Genomic DNA, 14,254 nt, shown 5'->3' with positions numbered 1-14,254 from the left:
CTGAAGAAACAAATTTAAAAACAACTACATCTGAGCTGCGACTTAGCGGAGGTCACAGTCTGGCGCCATTTTGGAGCCTTCTTTATCTGGTGCCTTCACACTGACCCCACAGATTACAGTGTGATTTTTACCAGAAAATAGCAGTGTGAATGTAATTGACAGGGTCACATCCTGAAGAATTCTGTTTCTTCTATTTTGACTTAGTGCTCTACCAAGATTTATTTATGGTTCTGAAGGCATTGACCCAGATTGTGATGGGGTTCTGTTGGTAAGGCCTCATGAAGAATGAGGTATAAATTTAAATGTTAGCTTTTGGAGGAAGGTAGGGAGCATTATGGCTGAGTATAGCCACTTCACCACCATCCAGGACATGCCCTCTTCACACTGTTGCTGTCGGGAATGAGGTACAGAAGCCTGAAGGCGCACCCTCAGCATTTCAGGAACAGCTTCTTCCCCTCTGCCATCTGATTTCTAAATGGACATTGAACCTGTGAACATAAGAACAACCTAAGAAATAGGAGCAGGAGTCGGCCATCTGGCCTGTCGAGCCTGCTTCGCCATTCAATAAGATCTTTTCTGGCCATGGACTCACCTCCACCTACTTGCCTTTTCCCCATAACCCTTAATTCCACTGCTAAGCAAAGATCTATCCAACCTTGCCTTAAATATATTTACTGAAGTAGCCCCCACTGCTTCATTGGGCATGGAATTCTATAGATTCACCACTCTCTGGGAAAAGCAGTTCCTCTTCATCTCCATCCTAAACCTACTCCCCCAAATCTTGAGGCTATGTCTTCTCGTTCCAGTCTCACCTACCAGTGGAAACAACTTCCCTGCCTCTATCTTATCTGTCTCTTTCATAATTTTATATGATTCAATAAAATCTCCTGTCATTCTTCTGAATTCCAGGGAGTACAGTCCTAGGCAACTCAATCTCTCCTCATAGTCTAAAATTCCCTCATCCTGGTGAATCTCCTCTGCACCACCTCCAAAGCCAGTATATCCGTCCTCAAGTAAGGAGACCAGAAATAAACACAGTACTCCAGACGCGGCTTCATCAGTACCCTGTACAGTTACAGCATAACAATCCTGCTCTTAAATTCATTCCCTCTAGCAATAAACACCAACATTCAATTTGCCTTCTTGATAGCCTCCTGTACCAGCAAACCACTACCTCACTACTTTATTGATGCTTCATGGTGAGGTCTAAACTCGTGTTGCACGAGGATGGGAACCAGAGCGCCAGAACAGTTAGTGGAGAGGTTGCAGAGGCAGATGTTGGTAAGACGTCAGACAAAGTTAGGAATCAAAAGGTCGAGCGTGGTGTGACAAAATAGAGGAGTGTGAATACAGGACTGAAGGTGGTGTATCTGAATGCATGCAGTATACAGATGAACTTGCAGCACAGTTGCAGATTGCCAGGTATGATGTATTAGGAATCACGGAATCATGGCTGAAAGGTTATATCTGGGATCTTAATGTCCAAGGATAGACATTGTAATGAAAGGATAGGCAGGAAGGCAGAGGAGGTGGCATTGCTCTTTTGTTACAAAATGAATTGTGGATTCATTCTGGATACCTGCAGAGAATTCCACAGATTCATCACCTTCTGGCTAAAGATGTTCATCCTCATCTCCATTCTAAAAGGATGACCTTCTATTCTGAGGCTGTGTCCTCTAGTCTTAGACTCTCCCACCATAGGAAACATTCTCTCCACATCCACTCCATCAAACTTTCTGGCAGACAGAACAAGCGGGATCTCACAGTGGCCACCCATTTTAATCCCACTTCCCATTCCCATTCCAATATGTCCATCCGTGGCCTCCTCCACTGTTGTGATTAAGCCACACTTGGGTTGGAGGCTATCCGTTTGAGTAGCCTCCAACCCGATGGCATGAACATCGATTTCTCAAATTTCTGGTAAATGCCGCGCCCCCCCCCCCCCCCACCGACTACTCCATTTCCCATCCCCTTTTTCCGTCTCTCACCTCATCTCACCAATCAACTTCCCAGCTCTTTACTTCATCCCTCCCCCTCCAGGTTTCACCTCTCACCTGGTGGTTCTCTCTCCCCTCCCCCCACCTTTAAGTCTACTTCTCAGTGTTTTTTCTCCAGTCCTGCCAAAGGGTTTCAGCCCGAAATGTCAACTGTACTTATTTCCATAGATGCTGCCTGGTCTGCTGAGTTCCTCCAGCATTTTGTGTGTGTTGCTTGGATATCCAGCATCTACAGATTTTCTCTTGGTTGGGGTTAATTTGCAGGTTGAGTCTGTAGTGAGGAAGGCAAATGCAACGTTAGCATTCGTTTCAAGAGGACTAGAATATAAAAGCAAAGATGTAATGTTGAAACTTTCAGGCACTGGTTAGACCTCGCTTGGAGCATTGTGAGTGGTTTTGGGGTCCTTACCTTAGGAAGGATGCTCTGAAACTGGAGAGAGCTCAAAGGAGGTACAGGAAAATGATTCCAGGACTGAATGGCTTGTCATATGAAGAGTGTTTGATGGCTCTGAGCCTATATTCGATGAAACTCTGAAGAATGAGGGGTGACCTCACTGAAATCTATAGAAATGTTGATAGAGTGGATGTGGAGAGGATGTTTCCGATGGTGGGAGAGTCTAAGACCAGAGGACACAGCCTCAGAATAGAGGAGCATCCTTTTAGAACGGAGATGAGGAGGAATTTCTTTAACCAGAGAGTGGTGAATCTGTGGAATTTTTTGCCATGGGCAGCTATGGAGGCGAGCTCTTCATGTATATTTAAGGCAGAGGTTGATAGATTCTTGATTGGTCAGGGCATGAAAGGATACGGGGAGAAAGCAGCAGATTAGGGCTGAGAGGAAATTTGGATCAGCCATGATGAAATGGTGGAGCAGACTCGATGGGCCAAATGGCCTAATTCTGCTCCTACGTCTTGCAGTCTTACTTATTTCTGGGTTTTTTTGCACTACTTATATTAAATCTGATTCTGAGCTGTTGTAACAAACAATGTGCTGGGGGAACTCAGCAGGTTCAGCAACACCTGTGGGAAGAAAGGAATCTTGAATATTTTGATTCAAAACCCTGTGGTTTCAACCCGAAACCTCGGCAGTTCCTTTCCTCCCGCCTACCCCTCTGTGCTGACAGCCACGTATGTAGTCCCCATCAGGAGCAAGTTACAGTGAGTCTCCAAGTGGTCACTGTAAGCATTTTGTTAGTTTAGTCAAGACCTTTTGAAGTTACTGACAACCCCTCACTATTTTAACTTGTTACTTTGGCAGTCAGGAGAATCATGGATCTCATTTTGTTGTGATGGGGTCACTAGCACAGCAGGGCAAAGCAGGAAGATGAATTTTTTCCTATTGTAAAGTCATAACTCACATTAACAGGCCCTTCAGTCTATTTTTTTCATGCTAATCATCAAGTACTCATCTATACCAATCCTGTTTGCCATAATTTAGTCAATGGCTTTCAGCAGAGAAGAAAATGAAATGGGCATACAGTACTTTTGGACTTGGTATCAGGAATATCACAAAAGCCACAAAGAATTAACAGGTGAAATTTAACATTTGATTAACTTCAAGCAAACAGACTCTGGCATTATATACTCGAGTTGTTTCAACAAAAGGAATGAGAGTATTGTTGACCTTTGGTTGCCCTGTTTTAAATTCCATTCAACAACAGATTAGCTGGTCTATGCATGTGGTTAGTAGAATGTTGTTTTTGTGTGTCACCTCATGCTACTCGAAACAGATTTCATGTGAACCTTTTGGAATATCCAGCCCCTTGGGCTGCAGGTGACTGCCTAGAACCTGTTCACATCAAAATAAAGTCTGCATAATACTTCATCTGTTGCCCTAATGCAGGTACAGAAATCAAAATCAGCATTAGGTTGCCAGAGCAAACAACGATCATGCTATTTTTAATATTACTACAGTACCATAACTCCTCGATTATAACCCCTTCTTTCTGAACTTAAAATTAATTGCTTCAGTTTTTCCTCACTATCAACAAGTAATCTGCTGGAGCAACTCAACGAGTTGAGCAGCATCTGTGAGAGGAAAGGGATTGCTGATGTTCGGGTGAAACCCTGCAATGGGGCTGAGGATGGGGAGGAAAGGTGGCTAGTATAAAGAGGAGAAAGGAGTCTGAGGTGACTGGTGGACTAAGGAGGGGAATATAAGGTGACAGACCAATTGTGTCATTGGGGAAGAGGAGGAGGTGTGGAGCTGGGAGACTGTAGCAGGTGAGTGATAGATGGAGACGAAGAAAAAGACAAAATATGGAGAAACAGAATCCGGTTTATTATCATGAAATTAGTTTTGTAATAGCAGTACAGGGTAATACATAACAATACTATAAGTTACAGTAAGAAAAATATAAAGAGTAAGTAAGGCAAAAAGAGAGCAAAATAACGATGTAGTCTTCATGGGTTCACGGACTGTTCAGAAATCTGATGGTGGAAGGGAAGAATCAGTTTCTAAAATGTTGAGTGTGTGTGAATTCAGGCTCCTGTACCTCCTCCCCAATGGCCGAAATGAGAAGAGAAGATGGTACTATAGGGGGAAAGTGGAGAAGCTATCAGAGGGAGATTAAGAGGAACACTAAGGGCCACCAGTGGTGGACTCTGGTAAATAAAGCAGTTAAGATTGGGAACCATGAGGGAAGAGATAAGTGGCAGTGGGAACTTCTTGCTGCTCTCCCTCTGGGGTTTCTGCTGCTTTCTAGCTCTTTGACCTCTTCTCACACTCAGTCCTCACTACGTTGAAACCGAGATTCTTTCCATCTCTGCTTTGGACTCTCAGAATGGAGCATTCTCACCTGTGTCCTCCACAAGCATGCATGCTTTTGAAAGAATGGATGTGATTTAACCAGATAGTTTCATGGCTTCAATAGATGGTAATATTTTAGATTCCATTATTAATGGTGAATTTTTAGACTACTTTGATAAAATAGGCCAAAGCCAAGATAGTTTTCTTTGTGGAGGTCTTTCCTGACAAAGCTAAAGGAATTATTTGACCGGCAGGATAGATAAAGGAGAGTCAGTGGATACTGGTTAATTGGATTTTCAGAAGGCCTTTGACAAGGTGCCACTTGCAGTGCTGCTAAACACAACAGGCGAAATGTCAGTGTGGCACCATGTTAGTCCGTGGAGAGCAAGGAAATCCCTGGTCCCTGCTGCATTAATGGTTACTCTTTGATCTGGAAAACAGCCCCACCTTTTCAGTGAGCTAATGGAAAGCAGAATACTAGTACTGCATGCAACTTCATCTGATAGTTTTGAGAAGGAAGTGCATAGAATCCTACGCCATTTCTGTGATAATGTGTCTGCATATCTGCATGATTTCATGCATTGAGTTGCTGCCACATGATTGGCTGATTTGATATTTGCATTAGCAAGCAAGGATACCTAATAAAGTAGTCACTGAGTAAGGTTTTGTTAAATAACCATTTATTTTTGTTTTTACAGCACTGTTACATGTGCTACATTCTCTAGCTCCGTTCCACATGGCTCTCCTGAAGGCCAACCACTGGTCCAAGCAACTGGCTGCAGCAATTGTCCAACCCCAAGATCTTCAAATGGTGGACTAGATGGTACATTCCTCCTGGAATGTGATGAAGGTGTCAGTATTCTGCCTGTGGGAGAAGGCTACAACACCGCTCTGGTGCATTGTGCCTCCAGGTACCAAAGCAGACTGCAGCATGTCCCAGTTGAATGCACTGAGCTGGACCTGCAAGAATATGTGGCGGATGTACAAGATGAATGCACTGTCGTGGCCCATGAGACCGCAGCACACTACCAGCCCTCAAGACCACATGTAAGGCCTCATACAGCCTCCGGTAGCATTAGAGCTGATCCTAGTGCAAAGGAGTTGTGGATGTGGAAGCGTAGTGAGAGCAAATCAGAGGAATGCCACAACATTAGATGTGGTAACTTTCAGCTTCACAGTCCATCCGCTGGGAATAACTGGGTAAGCAATTGTTTCAATTAAAATGAAAATGACATGTTGTTTGATGTCTCAGGCACATTTGGAAATGATTGGAAACTTGTTTCTCTTCACCCTTTTATCTTCCTTTCTCCAAGTGAGAAACGGGCAAATACTATGCCGAGAGAAAAAAGGTGGGAGACTTCCTGTGGAAAACACAAAAATCACTTGTATCACCAAGGCTTCCTTCCACATAACCAATAAAATAAATCAAATATGCTATGTTTTTAAGCATTCATGTGCATTAATAAACACTTGAAAACATTTGAGAATGTAAAACAAGAAAGGATGTTTGTTGATTAACATTTTCATATTCTTAACAACAAATTTTCTCTTTTAAAATACAGAATGTTGATTATGAAGGGTATGGCAATGTGATGTGGGTGTTCACGACTAGACAACGGAGGAGATGTGTATAAGGAAATACAAGTGTATACATTCCTGCTGTTTGAAAAACATTTGTAATTATTTTGGTGATGCTGAATGCAATAGAAAGAGATTCTTAGCATTAGGGTTAGCATCCTTGGCATTAGCACTCAAAATTTTGGTGGAACCCAACAAGTCAGGTATCAAAACAGCCAAAGTTTTGGGTCGATTCGTTTAATCAGTTCTGGAAGGAGGCAGAAGCTAGAGTAAGAAGTTGGGGGGTAGGGGAAAGCGTACAAATTTGCAAGCCTTAGGATCTTAAACTGAGCCCCATGAAGTGCTCAGACCTACAAACAGCCGAGCAGAATTAACAGAGTACAATCACAGCTTGTGTCCAGAAGTTGCAACGTTTCACATTCTACATGCTTCTCCTCTCTCGAAGGAAACATCCTCCTTATCCTTGCCCCCATTACTCTTCCCTGGTTGGGCCTGTTTTTTTTTGGTCAGGTTTCCTTGCTTAGTGTGTGGGGCTGTTCAGGCAAGTACAGAGCTTGATGATGCAATTTCAGGTTATTTATCTTTAAATGGAATTCATTGGATTTTGTTAGTTTTGAGATCCTGCCACACTATTCTACCTGGGGTCCTCATCTTCTCTTAAAAAGATCTTTTACTAAGGAAAGGTCTTTACTCAAAGTCAAGTAATGGTATGTCAATTACTCTTTCAATAAGTGTCTGATAAGTGGTACCACTTAAATCAGTCAAATAGGAGGAGGTTATTACAATGTCAAAGAAGTTCAAATTGTGTCTTCATTATATAGGAATCCAGCACTTGAAAAATAAATAGCTCCATTTCCAGTTGTTTAAAACTAGGGGCATTAATTACATTAATAACAAGTCAAATTAAATATTTGTATTTATAGAGATTAGTTTTGATGATTGTATACTGTGATTCCATCCTGTATTTTTAGGAAGACTGCAACTCAATGGACTTTGAAATTATCAATTATAGCCGAGAGCTCAGGTCATTAATGTTTTTATTTGAAATATAAAAACATAATTTAAAGAGTTCAACAGAATAGGATCAAGTAGTGTATCGTTGAGACCCTGGAGTGTTTTGCTTTTAACTTTGAATTTTCTTCTTTTGGCTGTCTTACCTGATTTAAAACAACCAATGATAACACACTTTGTACCTCATCTCCTGGAAAGCTGAAAGAGCTTTTCTTTATTTCTATTGCTCCTGTATTTTTGCATCAACATGTGATGCCTCCTTTCACATACTCTTTGTCCTTGTAGCACTCTGAGTCATGCTGTCATGGAACTTGGTCAACAGCCCAAACTTGTTACATTAGGAAACTGTTGATCATGAGATTTATGTTCACTAGGAGTGGCACCAATTCCAAGCCCTTCTAAGTATATGGAACTGCAGTGACCTGTGTTGCTTAGAGCAAAAATAAGACAAACTGGCTTTGTGTGTGATATGTGGGAGACGTGCAAATGTCATGCTCTCAAAGGCATCTGAGTAACTAGACATCTCCAAAAGGCACTTATCTGGAAAATGATTCAGTGTCCTTTCTCCTACGATCCAGTCTCCTCTCCTTTCAGGTTCCTTCCTCCCCAACCCTTTGCCTATCCCACCCACCTGGTTTAACCTGTTACCTTCCAGTTATCTTTCTTCCCCTGCCCCACCTTTTCATTTTGGCATCTTCCCCCTTCCTTTCCAGTCCTGAAGCAGGGTCTTGGCCTGAAACATTGACTGCTCACTTCCATGGATGCTGCCTGACCTGCTGACTTCCTCCAGCATTTTGCACACGTTGCCAAGCAAAAATCTGTTAGCTGAGAGTTCTCTCACCTCAGACCAGCAATTTTCTTTCTCTCTGGTTATTTCCATTTTACTTTATTGAAACATATAAGATTATTAAGGGATTGGACACGCTGCAGGCAGGAAGCATGTTCCTGCTGATGGGTGAGTCCAGAACCAAAGGCCACAGTTTAAGAATTAGGGGTAGGCCATTTAGAACGGAGTTGAGGAAAAACTTTTTCACCCAGAGAGTGGTGGATATATGGAATGCTCTGCCCCAGAAAGCTGTGGAGGCCAAGTCTCTGGATGCTTTCAAAAAAAAGATGGATAGAGCACTTAAAGATAGTGGAATCAAAGGTTATGGGGATAACGCAGGAACTGGATACCGATAGTGGATGATCAGCCATGATCACAGTGAATGGCGGTGCTGGCTCGAAGGGTTGAATGGCCTACTCCTGCACCTATCGTCTATTGTCTGTTTCACTGTCCTTTAACTTCAGAGAAGATGCTATGACCATTTGTTTTCTCTGAATTTTCCTTTGTTCCTCCATTGCTACTGGAGGATTAGGTCATTGTGAGACTTATGATAGCTATACCCAATGCACAGTTGTTGTGGTCCAATTTTCTCTCTCTCTCTTTCCTCTTTAATGTGTAGGGGGTAGACTCTGGGCTACAATGTCACTTCTGAAGTGACCCCCAGGACCACCTTGCATAGGACCACCACCTTCGCTAGCTCACCATTCATACAGACAGCCTTTGCATTCCAGCAGCCGATGGGTAGAATTACATCAGAAATTCAGTTTGGACCATCGTCCTAGACTTAATCAGTCTCTGCTCCCACTTGTAGTCAGTAGTTGGATCTTTATTTGCTGTATATTTTCACCATTTCTTCCAATTTAAGTGTGGTTATGAACTTGGGAGATTCTGTGAGAATGTCTGGGAGCGGAGAGGACTCAGCCTTACCACCAAGCTGAAGGTCTACTGTGCAGTGGTCCTTACCACCCTCCTTTATGCCAGCAAGACCTGGTCTGTCTACAGCAGACACGCCAAACAGCTCAACCACTTTCACCTGAGCTGTCTCTGCAGACTCCTCCACATCAGGTGGCAGGACAAAGTCCCCGACATGGAAAGTCTGGAACAAGCTGGGCTCTGCAGTGTCTACACCCTCCTGCTGAAAGCCCAAGCCAGGTGGGCTGGACGTGTGGTCAGAATGCCAGACAGCCGATTGCCTAAGCAGCTGCTGTACGGAGAACTGTGTCAGGGCAAGCGCTCAGTCGGGGGGCATAAGAAATGTTACAAAGACTGCCACAAAGCGTCCCTCAAAGGCCTGGGTGTCGACATCAACACGTGGGAGACGCTTGCCCTCGACCGTCCAGCTTGGCGCAGCAAGATCACCACAGGAGCCCGTGCAGCTGAAGTCAGGCGCGTCATCGAGGTGCAACGAAAGCGTGCTGTGTGCAAGGCCCGAGCAGCATCCACTGCCACGACAGCACCCACCCACTTGTGTCCCACATGTGGGCGAGCCTTCAGGGCCCAGATTGGCCTCATCAGTCACCTCCGGACCCACAGCCACCAATCTCCCATTTGACTTTGAAGCCATGGTTATCTTGACTATGAAGGACGAACAACATGAACTTGGTTTTGTTTTTGCAACTACTTTTGGAAAATTTCAGACTTCAGAGTGAAATTATTTTTTTCTCATGAACCTATTTTATATTGCTTTTGTACCTAGTGTTGAGAGTTTCCTGAAGTAAGCTGCCTAGTTGTAGGTAAGGAAGGAAAAGATTGACATTCTTATGGAGAGTTTTTATGACATCAGGAGATCCTGAAGTGCTAAGTGGTTCTGAGGTGTGGACACCATTGTAAGCTAGAGGACAAGGCATCTGAATGCACACAGTAAGACTCCACAAAAGGTGTTAAACAAAAGGTCAATTATTTAAGGTTAGTTTTACATTTAACTGTCAGCCTGAACACTGAACAGAACAGTCCGCTTAGAAATAAATTGGATCTTTTATGCTCAACTGGTTATTGACTTTAATGGAACTATATTTGTGGAGCTGAATGCACCCTACAGTCAAAATCTATGCAAGGATTTAATGCTGAAAGCCAAAGTTTTTTATCCCCACTTATAGAGAAATGCACGCATAAAATTGCAGATCCTTCTGATCTCCAAAGCTGAATTGGGCACTTGAGGATATTGATCAAATTATTTCATTTTCAACATGGGAGATTCTGTAGGTACTGGAAATTCAGAGCAACACGCAGAATATACTGAAAGAGCTTAACAATTCAGGCATTATCTATAAAGAGGAATGAACAGTTGATGTTTCAGTCTGAGAACTTTCATCAGAACTATTATTTCATCTGTTTTCTGGTGAAGTTCCTTGGTTTCGATTAGGCCCAGATTCATGGTGCTTTATGTGGATGTCTCAGGCATTTCAGCCTTGAGTTCTGCGATATCTGGGTGATCACCTGTTCCTTTTTATGATAAAGTTACTGTGATTGATATACTTCAAGATTCTAGAGCTGGTCACCGCCTTGCCAAAAGATCAAGCCACATTGTGCGGCTCGCTACCGGCTCCAGAATCTTGAAGAATATCTTTTTCTAGAATGTGCTTATGCATCCTTCTGTTGGTTCTTACCATTTGATTCAGTCTGTCCAGCTAATGTACATCTTTCCTTATTAGATCCCTGATTTGGAAAACGTTGGTCAGAAAAGCCCATGAACCTACTCAAGGTAAGTCTTTTCTTTGTCCCTCCCCCAGTCTCTGCAATTTTTACCACTTTACCTACCTTGGTGGATTCTTTTCTGAATTGATTCTCCTTTTGGATGGTCAACAGAGTGAAATATTTTCTTAGAAATTGCTGTCTCTACAAAAAAACAATGTACGTCTGCATTTTCCTCCTGATAAGCAACACTGAGCTGCCATGGTTGATTTTAATTGGAGCTGGAGATAACTATCTTCTCCATTGTGCTTTCATTTCTTCTACACCAATTAAAATAATGACCACTATTTAAATGGCAATAAAACACCTCTTTGAGGAGGCCATTTGTTGCGATGCTATTGAAGGAGGATATACCTTCTCCTGAAATTTCAATTACTTTGCCTGATCACTGGAAATCCATCACCTTCAACCCCTGACATAAACTCCTTGCCCTCCTGCCACTCTTATCCTTCCTTGTCTGAGGTTTGGATCAAACCAGGTTCTTCACAATTGATTTTCTGACCACCTATCCATTTCAAGTTGAACTATTCTCACTTCTACCACCCTAACCATACAGGCTACTGTCTATACTCAAAAGCTTCAACCAGAATTTTATTTGTTCCATAAGTAAATTATTTGAAAGGTCTCCTGGCTAGACACCCACCCTCGATCCAAAGTAAACTTCAGTCTATTCACAATGCTGCTGTCTGTGTCTTGCATTACACAAGTACCAAGCATATATCACTCTTGTCATTACCAGTCTATGTTAGTCTCTGTCTTTGTAATATGCATCTTTGTGTTTAAAATTACTCCTAGATTCTCTTTAACCTGCTATGTCGTACTCTGAATATTCTTATTAACTCCCAACTGTGTATTTCCTCCCCCCAAACCACTTTGTTCTTTCACTCATCTTTGTTTCATTAGGACTCACCTTAAAACCACCACGCCTCCTAACTTTTGATCCATGATATTTAATACTTGAATGCAAGCTCCTTTTATTAAATCAAGAGGCACGTAATGTTTGCAGTATTCATGCAGCTGGGAAATCAAATGAGCCATATCTCTTTGGAGAGTTTTTAGTAAGGTTTATTGTTTCTTCTATGTGTATATCACACAAAAGTTAATAGGATATTTCCAGTTGCTTGTAACTTGTGTTGAAATACTGCATCAATTATTTAGTGCCAGAGGTGCCCAACAAGAAGCCAAGAGATAATTGATCAGTTGCTTCGTGTTTTGAAAGAATTGATTAAGGGCAAATTGTTGGATCAGAATCAAAGTCTACAAACAATATAATTAATTTCTATATTAACAATGAACTGGATATTTTTAAGATGTCTTCTGCAATACAGAACTTCCACGTATTGAGATTTCCTGTAATCTAACTCGAGTTCAAACACTGGAAGTGACACCAATTATCAGATTTATAAATTGTGATTATGTATTGCTGACTTTTGCCCCAGGATATCATAGCACACCCAGAAAAATATGCTAAAACAGCAACTGGGGTGGAGGCTCAGGCCAATTTCGTGGGAGGCCTCCAACAAATGAGGGAGAAGGTAAAATGCATGATAGATGAGCAATGCATATGTCGACCTGTCTATTGTACACAATACCTTGTATTAAGGCACAGCTTCATCTAGCACCGCTGCTCCATTCTCCAAAGGTGATACTTCCCGGCTGCCAAATATTTTAATTCCGATTCCCATTCCCATTTTCATTCTGAAGTGTCAATCCATGGCTGCTGCTTGAGCCACGATGAGGCCACCCTCAGGGTGGAGGAGCAACACCTTATATTCTGTCTGGGTATCCTCCATCCTGATGGCATGAATATCGATTTCTCCAGTTAAAAAAACTATTCCCTTCCTCTTCCCTCTTCTGCTATTCCCGCTCTGGCCTCTTACTTCTCACCTGCCTATGACCTCCCCCGAGTCCCTTCCTCCTTTCCTTTCTCCTATGGTCCACTCTCCTCCCCTGTCAGATTCCTTCCTCTCTGGCCTTTTATTTTTCCTACCCACCTGGCTTCACCTATCACCTAGTTGTCCTCTTTCCTCTCCTCCTCTCACCTTTTTATTCTGGCATCTTTCCCTTTCCTTTCCAGTCCTGAAGAAGGGTCTTGGCCTGAAATGTTGACTGTTGATTCATTTTCATAGATGCTGCCTGACCTGCTGAGTTCCTCCAGCATTTTGTTCTTTGCATTGTTTCATGCTGCCAGACTTCTTTGTCTGCTGAACAGCCTCCCTGCATGTTATGTGAGCATACACTCAGTGGCTGCCTTACAAGTATAATAGAGTGACCACTATGTAGGTCCGTGGTCTTCTGCTGCAGTAGCACATCTGCTTCAAGGATCCATTGTTGTGTGTTCAAAGGTTCTTTGCAGTACTCCACTGTTGTAATGCATGTTTATTTGAGTTAAGTTTGAAGCAGTCTGGCCATTCTCCTCTGACCTCACTCATTAACAAGGCATTTTCACCCCCAGAACAGGATGCTCACCGGAGCCGAACAGTTTCTGATATACTCAAACCACCCTGTCTGGTACCAACAATCATTCCACGGTCAAAGTCACATTTCTTCCCCGTTCTGATGTTTGGTTTCAATGATAACTGAACCCCTTGACTATGTCTGCATATTTTTATGCATTGAGTTTCTGCCACGTGCTTGGGTGATTAGATATTTGCATTAACAAGCTGGTGTACCTAATAAAGTGGCCTCTGAGTGTATTTTTAAAATATTCTATCGAACTCCACATAGACTAATTTCCCAATGGTAAATGATTACTCCTAGATAAACTCCCTTAATAATACAAGTCTAGCTGTAAAATTCTCCAAAAACAACTTTTGTTCAGTGGCTGCACGGTAGTGTAGTGGTTAGTACAATGCATTACAGCACAATACAAGACCACAGGAGTTTCCTTTGGAAGCTCTGGTTTCTTCCCACATTCCAAAGACAAACAGGTTAGGGCTAATACGTTTGAACATGCTATGTTGGTGCCAGTAGCATAGCAACACTTGTGGGCTGTCCCCAGCACGTCCTCAGATGTGCCGGTCATTGGCGCAAATGACGCGTTTCATTGCATTCATTGATCTTTCAATATGCATGTGACAAACAAAGCTAATCTTTAATGAGCAAGTGGTTTGACATTAAAAAAAAGATTGTCAGAGGATTTTTTATAGTGGTAGATCTCCAGGGATATTAGATGCTAGATCTGGGTGCGAGATGGAATGAAGAAAGAGTAGACAGGACAGGATTCAGTGGTGCTGAGGTAAGATGCAAGTTGTAAAGGATGCACTAATTTGGGAGTACCTTAATGAGAAATACACCTCAAAGAGTAAAGGGGATAGGCTAACTGTCTCCAGCTTCATGACGATGAGATCAACCTGCATCAGAACGAAAATACTTTGTCAAGAATCAACTTTATTTGCCATG

General features: G+C 42.5%; 1 protein-coding gene across 2 annotated transcripts in view; it reads left to right on the top strand.

The window, feature by feature from the left end:
* eda2r (ectodysplasin A2 receptor) overlaps positions 1 to 14,254 on the top strand; it is an 84,615-nt gene that overhangs the window by 69,124 nt on the left and 1,237 nt on the right. For both annotated transcript variants that reach the window (XM_072271318.1, XM_072271316.1), the window contains exons 9-10: positions 5,445 to 5,946; positions 10,813 to 10,862. In XM_072271318.1, coding sequence (XP_072127419.1) covers positions 5,445 to 5,946; positions 10,813 to 10,851 — 541 coding nt within the window. In that variant the 3' untranslated portion in view covers positions 10,852 to 10,862. The remainder of the gene's footprint in view (positions 1 to 5,444; positions 5,947 to 10,812; positions 10,863 to 14,254) is intronic.

Source organism: Mobula birostris, chromosome 10 (genome assembly GCF_030028105.1).
Source record: "Mobula birostris isolate sMobBir1 chromosome 10, sMobBir1.hap1, whole genome shotgun sequence".
Taxonomy (NCBI): domain Eukaryota; kingdom Metazoa; phylum Chordata; class Chondrichthyes; order Myliobatiformes; family Myliobatidae; genus Mobula; species Mobula birostris.
The sequence above is the reverse complement of the archived record's forward strand: the minus strand, read 5'-3'. Positions and strand labels throughout refer to the sequence as shown.